The following is a 10168-nucleotide window of genomic DNA, read 5'->3' as shown; positions in this document are numbered from 1 at the left end:
AAAATTTCAAACTTCATACCGAAGTGACAAAAGTATCAAACTATATGGGCGAAAATGACCATTAAGTCAAAATAAAAAAAAGAAAGACAAAAAATACCCTTAAACTAACGGCATAGTTGGATGCCGTTAGACGAATGGAACGCAATTAGCTAATATTTAAAACTATAAGGACTAAATTGACAAAATTCCAAAATTTAAACTGAAGTAACAAAAGTAGTAAATCACATGAACGAAAATGACAGTTAACTAAAAAAAAATCAAAGGCTTCCTACTACATCGCAATGGAAATGACTCAATTATTATAATACAAAGCATCTAAAGACTAAAACTCAAAAAGGAACCGACGAGTCGAACTCGTCCGGAACAATGTCTGGGTTGTGTACGCCACTTGTCGACCACACCAATCTCTTCCTCCATCCCCACCGGACTTCTTCCAACTTCCCACCGTTATCCATTTCCACATCATCTTCTCGCCGGAATCTCACCGTACGTTCATCTTCCAGCGAATCACAGCCGTCAGATTCAGATAACCTCATCCCCGTACTCGCCACTTCTGCCGCTCTACTTTTTCTCAGTTTCGGTAGCTCCGCCTCCTTCGCCGCTACCTCCGGCCGTGTTCCGCCACCTGTAGCTGTATCCGATACCGATACATTACTCGACAATCACTCAGTTCAAGGTTTTATTTACTTTATTGACCTAATTGTCTAATTCCGTCCAGTTGATTGTAAATATTATAATGAAAATTAGGTATGAATTTGTTATAAGTTAATGTAGGTCTACTGTGTAAGTTGGTTAATTATGTCAATTGCAAAGAAGAGAGAGTTTATTTGTGTCAACTAATAAGAGAGAAATGCAGAAAAATATCGGCCAAATGTGTCTTCACCAATTACTTGGTGTTCTCAGAAACAGGGGTCACTCTCATCGTGTGAAGAAGAGTACATGGCGGCAAGCGCAGCCGCGTGTCAGGCGGTTTGGCTAAGAGACTTGATAAGTGAGTTATTCGACAAGGAAATTCAAGCAGTGGTGTTACGTATCAATAATACATCAGCAATAGCTCTCGTGAAGAATCTGGTTTTCCATGGAAGGACCAAACACATTAAATCTAGGTTTCACTACATTCGAGAATGTGTTGATCGTGAAGAAGTTAGTGTCGAGCATGTTAGTGGTGTTAAGCAATGTGCCGATATCTTGACGAAGGCTCTTGGGAGAATCAAATTCAAGGAGATGCGGGAATTACTTGGAGTTGAAGACTTGTCGGTTTCGAGTTCGAAATTCCGGGGGTGATTGTTGGGAATTTCGGTTCAAGGCCGTTACTTGGTGTGCAAGGTTAAGTAATGAGATTTAAGGAGTGGATAATTATAAACAATTAAATGTGCTTAGATTTAATTGTTAGTATAATTATTATGTCTTATTATTTAGCAATCCTAGTTGTAGTCTAAACGTGATAGGTTAGATTATAAATACCCGTGCTTTGGGGTTTAGAGATTGTAATTGGGTAATTGAGTTTTGTGAAGTTTCTCAATAATATAACATACGTGTTTGGGTGCTTAGCCAAATTAACGTGTCTGGGTTTTGAGTTCGTGTTCAATACCTGGTACCAATTCCATTATATACTCTCCTACCATTAACAAATTAACTTTTTGCAACTTACAAAACACTAGCAATCGTAGTAAGTAGGAACTGAGTAAGAATTAAAACACTAGCATTAAACGCTAAAAATTGACAATTAAGAGTTAAAAAACTGATATCGGGAAAATCGTTGGTATATCGGTCCAATATTGTCAATATCGCTGATATATCGGAACCGATATTTTGCACTGATATTTTACCAAGGGACCGATAACGGTGATATATTGGTGATATTGACTACATAGAGTGAGAGAGATCATATGTTTAGAACTCAACTCTTGTTGTTTAAGCTTTGAAGTCCAGATGAATATATGTTAGCTTATGACGTCAGGACTTCTTGTATATGATTGTTGTTTCGCTTGTGAATACATATAGCTATGCTGTCAATATGGGTGCTTTATCGGTTCCCATGTGAAATATTGGTCAGAATATCGGTACCGATAATATCGACAATATTGACCGATATATCACCGATTTTTCCAATATCAGTACCGTTCTTTCATTCGTCTTTCTACTTATAGTTGCTATTAGTGTTTTAAGTCTTACTTGCCAATTGTTAGTGTTTTAAGTCTTATTCAGTTCCTACTCGCTACAATTGTTAAGTTGCAAAAGGTTAATTTGTTAAAGGTAGGAGAGTATTTTAAATCGTTAGTGTTAAATTGCTAATATCTAAATTCTGCATGGTATTAAAATTGCTGATATCCCACTGCGATAACCTATATCTCATATATCGGTCCTTAACAGATATCCAATTTTTTACTGCATTAACTGCATAGACAGATAGCTATAGTTATGAAAATTAGGTATAAATTTGTTATCGATAATGGAGGTTTACTCATTAAAATAGTTAATCAAGTCAATTGCGAAGAAGAGTGTGTTTATTTGTTTAATTTAAAAAGAGAGAGATAGAGAGATCTTATATTTTGATTCTTTTGAAAACAAATTGTTGCTGTTTAAGCTTCAAAGTCCAGATGAATATATGTTAGCTTATAATGTTTACATCAGGAGGCCTTCTTATATATGTATATATTATGAATGTTGTTTCATATGTGAATATAGATAGTGAAGATGTTGGAGAATATGAAAATGACGAAGAACTAAAAGCAGCATTCGAGAGTTACAAATCAAAAACTTATGCTCTTAGTGTTCCATTGAGAATCGTTGCGTTGCGCAACTCGGTCCCTCCGTTATGGATTAAGGTTTAGTTGCTTACATTCTCTTCTTTATTTCTCTTTATCATGTGTATTGTGCAATTGCTCATAAGATTCGGTATTCTTTCTTAAATAACAGAAAGAAGTTAGGTTTGGCTTAGAAATGTGACACAGAAGTGTATCACCTTATAGTTAAGTAACTTAAATGTGTGGATTTGGGTTATCCTTTATATCCAATGGGCCAAATGGGTTAAATTGAACAGTTTAATTTAAACCATTTAACTATAAAGGAAACATGTTAAGTGTATAAAACTTTGGAATTTGCTCTATTAGGATTAAGGAGGAACATTTAGATTTTGTTCATGTTACAGGCTCTTGATTATCATCTTTATTAATTAACTAGTTCATATTTACAGAGTTTCATACAATCTCAAGGAAAGAAAGTGAAATTTCGTCTAGAGTTTCGTGGAACTATTCAGGATATATTTTCAGAACTCTCTACAACAATTGGTAAAGGAGTAGTTACTTCTAAATCTGCTGGTGCTGCGGATATTGTATCTCTTGGTGACACGTGGCTTAATTTTGCCGTTAGTAAGAAACTAATAGAACCCGTACAAGGGGTTGATGATCAAGATTGGTTTCACACATTAAGCGACAAGTGGAAGGTGAGATACATATACATTTGATTATTGTATCATGGTGTTAATTGGGCACCTGTCGTTTCTAACCTGTTAAACACGATAATACCCGAAATTGACAGCCCTAGTATCAGTTGGTGCTAAAATATAACACATATAACGAAACTTAATAAGATAAAGGCTTAATGTACATGATACAAGTAGTTATTACATTCTAATGTTTTGCAAAAGGTTACTCTTGTTTAAATGCAATTGTTTAGTTACTTTAAGGGTTGTCTTATAATAATCTCAGGCGTATATGCGCAGGAGTAATGAAGGAGAATCAGACGTGCAAGGTAAGATATATGCGGTTCCGTATCGATGGGGAAGCATGGTTATAGCTTACCGGAAAAACAGATTTCGACAACATAATTTGGCCCCTATACAGGTAACTTTTTTAAAATAGATACATTTGTCAATGTCAACCGTTATATGAAAACGGCTCAATTCAGTAGCTGGCAAACATGTAAAAGAAAGCTATCTATAAAGGAAACATGTAAAATGAATCGAGCGAGCCAAAAGTCACTGAAGTGTATTCAGATGCTCACAACCATCTAATCATTTTATAAAAAGAATCATTATGCTATTATTTTAATATTATGCTACAGTTCACACATAAATTATTTGTAAGCTTCAAAAAGTGAGAACAAGTAGGCCTGTAAACGAACCAAACGGACATGAACAGGGCTTGTTCATGTTCGTTCGTATAATTTTAACCAGACAAACGATCAAAGACGATCAATTAAACAAAATGAGTGTTCCTGTTCATTCGTTAAGAAATTGAACGTGTTAGTGCTCGTATATGTTCGTTAGTTAAGAGTATAAACGAATGGGTTATGAACGTAAACAGACATAGATGAACAAACATACATGAGCGAACACCAATTAAAAATAAAAGTGAACATCAATCTGTGGAGCCTAAAAAATTAATAAAACTAGATTAAATTGTAATGGGTACTATTTTATTTTCATAAATTTGACTAAATTGTGATGGAACTAATATATTCAAGTGAATATAAACACAAACAACATTAAACACACGTAATCTAACGAACGAACAAAAATGATGCAAACAAACAGACTTTAACAAACGTTCACAAACATAAATGAATGAACACGACATTTGTTTGTGTTTGTATTTTACCTAATGAACAGATAATGCTGTTTATATTTGTTTGTTTATTAACTAAATGAACATATACGAATAACCCGCCGAACGGCTCACCAACAGTTCACTGAACCGAGACGCTCGGTTCGTTGACAAGCCCAGGAATAAGTGTTGGTGGGTCAACTCAATCCAACCCAGTCTGAGTGTCTGACTCATACTTCAAACATAACTCATTTTGACCCGAATCATCATTGCAGGACTGGTCAGACCTGTGGCGTCCTGATCTTGCTGGAAAAATTGCAATGGTTGATTCACCAAGAGAGGTTATTGGTGCAGTTTTAAAATACTTAGGGGCATCATATAACACAAGCGACATTGATTCTGAAGTTACTGGTGGGAGAAATGCTGTGAAGCATGAACTTGCTTCACTTAGAAAACAGGTATCATGATGAAGCCAAACCATAAAATGTTAATGTACGATGATGGTTCTGTAAATATTATATAATCATCTTTACTGCGATAATGTTTTCGTAGGTTCGGTTATTTGATAGTGCAAATTATCTTAAAGCATTTAATGTTGGCGATGTTTGGGTGGCTGTTGGGTGGAGTAGTGGTATAGTTCCTGCTGCTAAACGCATGTCAGATGTTGCTGTGATTGTTCCAAAATCAGGAGCTAGTTTATGGGCCGATTTATGGGTATGCTTAATTTACATTTTACAGAAACTTTAGTTTTTATTATTTGTGTATCTGTATACTACTTTATATGAATGGGCACGGACATGCTCCATTCCTGTTCGTTCGGTTTGCTTACAAACCTAAGCTTGAGTAGCTCACGAGCGACTCAGCTTGTTTATACCCCTAGTTTTAGCTAAATTGTTTTATTTGACCTGTTTTAAGATAAAAACACAACTCAAGTCAACCCATTTATAAGTAAATTGGTCAAAATTTCCAAAAGAATCAAAGTTCATTATGTGCCATCACTCATTAGAACTACATAAACTGACAACATGGAATTAATTATTTTTTTTACAAAAAAACACGAGTAATGTCAGAAACCTAACACAAGCTTAATAGCAACAAACTATAATCTCATTTGTTTATATAATTTTTGTATGCAGGCAATACCGGCTGCTACAGGCATAGCTAAAGACGAACTTGGAGGGCGAATCAGAGGGCCATCTCCACTTGTGCACCAATGGTTAGATTTCTGCTTGCAAGGTCAAAGAGCTATACCTTTTGAAGAGGAGGTAGTTGCGGGTGCATCACCTTTAGCCATTGACCACACCCCTGTCCCAAAGTCAAAAAGTTTGACCAAAAATAAACCAAAGCTTGATACAAATCTCATTGCGGGAGTGCCCCCACCTGATATTTTAACAAGATGTGAGTTCTTGGAGCCTTTATCGGATTCTGCATCTTTAGATTATCAATGGTTAATGGGTAGCATGCAAAGCGCTAAACGTGGGCTTATGCATAAGTTCCAGCATTTCATATTTCAGGCATCAAAAGTCCTACAGAATAAGGTACTGTAGCTTTACATATGCCTATATAACTGAAGTCTTAATTATTGAATTTTGTTTTCAAATCCTTTTAGGAGGTTGTAACCTGTGCAATTATGAACTCTTTTAACTCATTTAATATGTTTCATTTTAGTATGAGTCTGCAAATAAGATACCGACCCAAGTTATTAGTCTTCACTTGGTTTCAGCTTCTTTTGTTAATTGTTAGAATGCTTGTACAGGGTCAGTTTGTGTCTGAGCTTAGACTGTTTAAAGTTAAACCTCACCACCACAACCACAACCACAACCGACTTACTCGGCCACATTACCATCTACAAGCCTCCCTCTCGTCCCATAACCAAACAAAGTTCACCAGTAATATCAGGTCAACATGGTTTCATTTTTTGAGGTTTAGATCTTATTATAGCAGTTATGTTCTCATTTGTTATTATCATAGTCTAGACTCCTCTAGAGGTCCATGTGTAATATATGATTCTATTATTCTATATATAGAGAGGCATATGCAACCATATTATGCATGCAAATCAATATTTATTCGTCATGGTTTAACTTGTACCAGAACCAAGTTCTTTTAAATCCTAGCAGAAAAAATCTTCTCTACCAAGCCCTAGTGTCACCTCTACAATAGGCAACCACCACTCTCCACTTGGGCAACCAAAAACAATCCGTGAGCTCCTTGCTAGAAAACTAGTCAGATGAAGATGCTATACCTAGAAACATTTCAGGTTGTCTGCTAGGACTCACCAAGGTCAAATGTTGAGACTAAAGAAATAAGGTGTACAAGACTAGACTATTAGATTAGACATTACTAATGTTAATGAATTGCTACCGAGGCACCTTAATGGGATTGAGCCGAGGCCTGATGCACGACATACAATAGTGAAGCCTGTGATATCATTAGTTATAACTTATAAGTGTGACAATACGTTTATTAGAAAGTTAAAAAAACAAAAGATTATAAATTTTACAACAAAATTTAAAGAAAAATGAACCCAGTCTTTGCTCTTGTCAACAGACTCTAGATTGCACCATCATCTGTACAATTTCTGAGACATAAATCATGCATGTGTTTAATTTGCATCCTAAATCTTCACGCAAACAGGTTATGTGGGTTAATGTTGAACATTTTCGAGTCGATCAACTCTTTCTTTACCACCTTTCTTCTTTGTGACACGGGGACGATCAAAAGAACCCCTGGCGGAATTGAAACATGTTAACGTTTAACATTACTGTCATAACAAAGATACATGTCACTAGTGACACGTAACAAATAATTATATTAATTATGATAAATTATGTCATTATTTATAAGTTAATAGTTGGAAAATTACCTGCAAAGTTGAGGAACTGTCCATGAACCCACAGTCCCTTGTGTCAACGTTTGATTCACACGCGATTGTTTATATTTCCGCCAGTCACCAAGCATGATTCCAAGGTCATGAACCTTGTTCTCCAACCCAACACAACAATTGGCATGCATTGTGCACACTTTGTTTAGATCTTGGCTTGTCTGACAAAAACCACCAAAGTACCCAGTATCTAGGAACCGAATTCGTAGCCCAACATTTGCGATGAAAGGATTAAACTTGATCTTATTGAACACGTCTTGATCATGCAGTTGTGGGTATGTTAGCCGCGAGCTGTACCAAAATTTGTAAAACTGAATTGTTTTGTTGTTTGACTTGACATAATTAAAACCTCCATTTGGCCAGTTGTTAAAGTCTATTTGGTTTCCGTTAAAATAATCGCAAGCAATTTGGAAATCGGCGTCCTTATGAAACTGTGAAAACGGGTCTCTAAACCACATTATGTCAGCATCCTGGATATGAGTTGTTTACACATTAAAACCTCCATTTATTTTTCTGTTTTGGTAACTCATATGACTTGCTTACATAAATCTATTTCTTTTTTGTCTGAGTTAATGGTCCAAAAATGTGACAACTTAGATTTTTTCAACAAATACGTATATACTGATGAATTTGGTATTTTAAGTAGACATGTTTAGAAAACATAGTTTTACTTGAGTGAAATATAAAAGGGGAAGTAGTAAGTACCGTGAAGACGAAGCTATACCCTAAATCAAGAACACTTCGTAGAAAATCAATTCGTCTCCACATCATCTTCAAATAATCTGGTGCCATAAAATATGCCTCTTCAGAAAAGTCCGTCCCACGGGTGCTAAGACTGTAACAATGTGGATGTAACTTCAAGCATCGAGCATATGCCTTTTGGTCTAAACTTACAACAATCAAGTGTTTCAAGATCCGCTTTGTTTGATCCCCGATTCGAAAGCTCTCCAAAAGAAGATCGAACATGGAGTTTGGTTCAGCCCATGCATCGTTCAGGGTCGTAATTATAACCGTGTTATTACTCATTGTAGCCTTTTTTAGTATGATTTTCAACTCTTTAAGATTGATATCCTATTGAACAAAGTTTGAAACAATAATTAGAATTAAAAAATGGAAACACATTTTTATAAATTTTTAGAAAATTGGATTTAAATAATCCCAACTATTAAGTACTGGCAAATAACAATTCCAACTAACGAAATGTCTTTTGACATTCTCATATTTTAATATATTTGTTCCCAATGATATGCGACTAACGGAAATTTAACGCCGTTAGTCGCCCACAACTAGAAAAATGAATTTGGTCTTCTTTTATGTTGTAAAACTCAGCCTTTTCTTCCCAAACCTTTTTGTAGAGTCTTAGATCATATCTTTAGAATCTTTTTTCTAGTGAAAACCCCAATTATTTATTTAGGTTGCCATAATGCTAGAACCACTGATGGAGTTAGTTGGTGGTGCTTAAGTGGTGGGTGTCAGCCGTGGTGGGTGTCAACGGTGGTATTCAAGTGGCGGTGGTGGTTAGGTGTTGATGGTGTTCAGGTTGAGTTTTCCGGTGAAAAATGCTGAGTTTTTAGGCCAAAAACGTATTTCCGGTGACCGAGACTAACGACGTTAGAATTCCGTTAGTCGCGGATCGTTAGAAGCAAATACGTTAAAGGATGAAACCGCCAGCAAACATTTCATTAGCTGGATTGTTTTTTTAGAACGACGATTATCTTGTGTTTTTGGTCATCACGCTCCTCAAACTGGTGAGCACCATTGCCCACTCTAGCCAAACTATGTTATCTTAACCAAATCCACGTTAGCTTCAGAGTTTGGGTTGGGCGCTTCCCTGAAAAACCATACCGCTGGCTGCCACTTGACAAACATTATGCCGCCACAAAATCATAACCCTCTAGCGTAACACACGGTGAAACGAAAACCCGTGGGAGCTCGAGATTCGAATTGACAACCTCACATGGCCTAAATCAAATCCTAGATAGGACTCTTATTTGCCAATAGTCAATACTTAGAATTATTTAAATCCAATTTTCCAACGATAAAAATTATTCGTGTGTGTATATCTTAAATCTTAAATCTTAAATCTTAAATATATGTAAACGACACTTCCCTACATTCTCTCAAGCCACCAGATATTTTTATTTGTAAATGAAAGTTTCTCATGCATTTGACCCGACTAGAGGTGAACAAAAAACCCAAACCCGGATCCGAACCTGAAAAAAAAATACCCATAATCGGTTTTTTATACTCGGGTTTTTATTACCCGAACCTGTACCTGACTCTACCCGTAGGGTATGGATATGATATGCATTTCAGTACCAAAACCTGTACCCTGAACCGGAACTGATTTATACCCGGTAAAACCCAAACACCGGAACCGTGATTTTCCAATACCCGAAACCGGGTTTTTCAAATATCCGATCTATACCCGAAAAATATTTGTAAAATACCCGAAAATACCCTTAACAATTGTAACTCCTTAAAAAATCCAATATGTATTCGAAGAATACCTAGATAAAGGCCCGAAAAGAACTCGAAAATAGGGTTTTTTTTAATACCCGAAAATAGGGTATTCAAATGCCCAGTTTTAGAATATCCGGTTTTATACCCGAACCCGAATCGGTTATTGCCAATACCCATTTTTCTAATACGCGATTCCATACCCGGAACCGGGCATTTGAAAAACCCGATTTGTGCACCTCCAGACCCGACTTCACGGGTATGGGTCTCACCAAAC

At 36.2% G+C, this 10168-nt stretch overlaps 2 protein-coding genes across 2 annotated transcripts; one reads left to right on the top strand and one right to left on the bottom strand.

The window, feature by feature from the left end:
* The first annotated feature begins 328 nt into the window (after window positions 1-328).
* Window positions 329-6416, top strand: LOC143530264 (uncharacterized). The gene is made up of 7 exons (XM_077025848.1): window positions 329-676; window positions 2689-2828; window positions 3197-3445; window positions 3711-3845; window positions 4823-5005; window positions 5100-5261; window positions 5684-6416. Exons 1-7 carry the CDS (start codon window positions 367-369, stop codon window positions 6092-6094), a joined length of 1590 nt encoding a protein of 529 aa, XP_076881963.1. The 5' UTR covers window positions 329-366; the 3' UTR covers window positions 6095-6416.
* Window positions 6417-7353: 937 nt separating this feature from the next.
* LOC143530249 (uncharacterized protein At4g15970-like) lies at window positions 7354-8544 on the bottom strand. Its single transcript, XM_077025839.1, has 2 exons — window positions 8137-8544; window positions 7354-7901 (listed from the first exon to the last, which is right to left on the bottom strand). Exons 1-2 carry the CDS (start codon window positions 8455-8457, stop codon window positions 7410-7412), a joined length of 813 nt encoding a protein of 270 aa, XP_076881954.1. The 5' UTR covers window positions 8458-8544; the 3' UTR covers window positions 7354-7409.
* Between the last annotated feature and the right edge of the window lie 1624 nt (window positions 8545-10168).

The sequence above is a fragment of the Bidens hawaiensis genome, unplaced genomic scaffold, assembly GCF_021521415.1.
Source record: "Bidens hawaiensis isolate Kalapana, Puna unplaced genomic scaffold, B.hawaiensis_p1.1 tig00008877_1, whole genome shotgun sequence".
NCBI classification, from domain to species: Eukaryota; Viridiplantae; Streptophyta; class Magnoliopsida; order Asterales; family Asteraceae; genus Bidens; species Bidens hawaiensis.
Note: the sequence above shows the minus strand (reverse complement) of the source record. Positions and strands in the feature narration are given on the sequence as shown.

Excerpts from the sequence above, each read along its gene's own strand:
- LOC143530264 (XM_077025848.1), top strand. The coding sequence starts at position 367 with ATGTCTGGGTTGTGTACGCCACTTGTCGACCACACCAATCTCTTCCTC. Across the intron at positions 5,006-5,099 it reads TTGCTTCACTTAGAAAACAG|GTTCGGTTATTTGATAGTGC; the intron begins GTATCATGATGA and ends ATGTTTTCGTAG. Across the intron at positions 5,262-5,683 it reads GTTTATGGGCCGATTTATGG|GCAATACCGGCTGCTACAGG; the intron begins GTATGCTTAATT and ends TTTTGTATGCAG.
- LOC143530249 (XM_077025839.1), bottom strand. The coding sequence starts at position 8,457 with ATGAGTAATAACACGGTTATAATTACGACCCTGAACGATGCATGGGCT. Across the intron at positions 7,902-8,136 it reads GGTATAGCTTCGTCTTCACG|GATGCTGACATAATGTGGTT; the intron begins GTACTTACTACT and ends ACTCATATCCAG.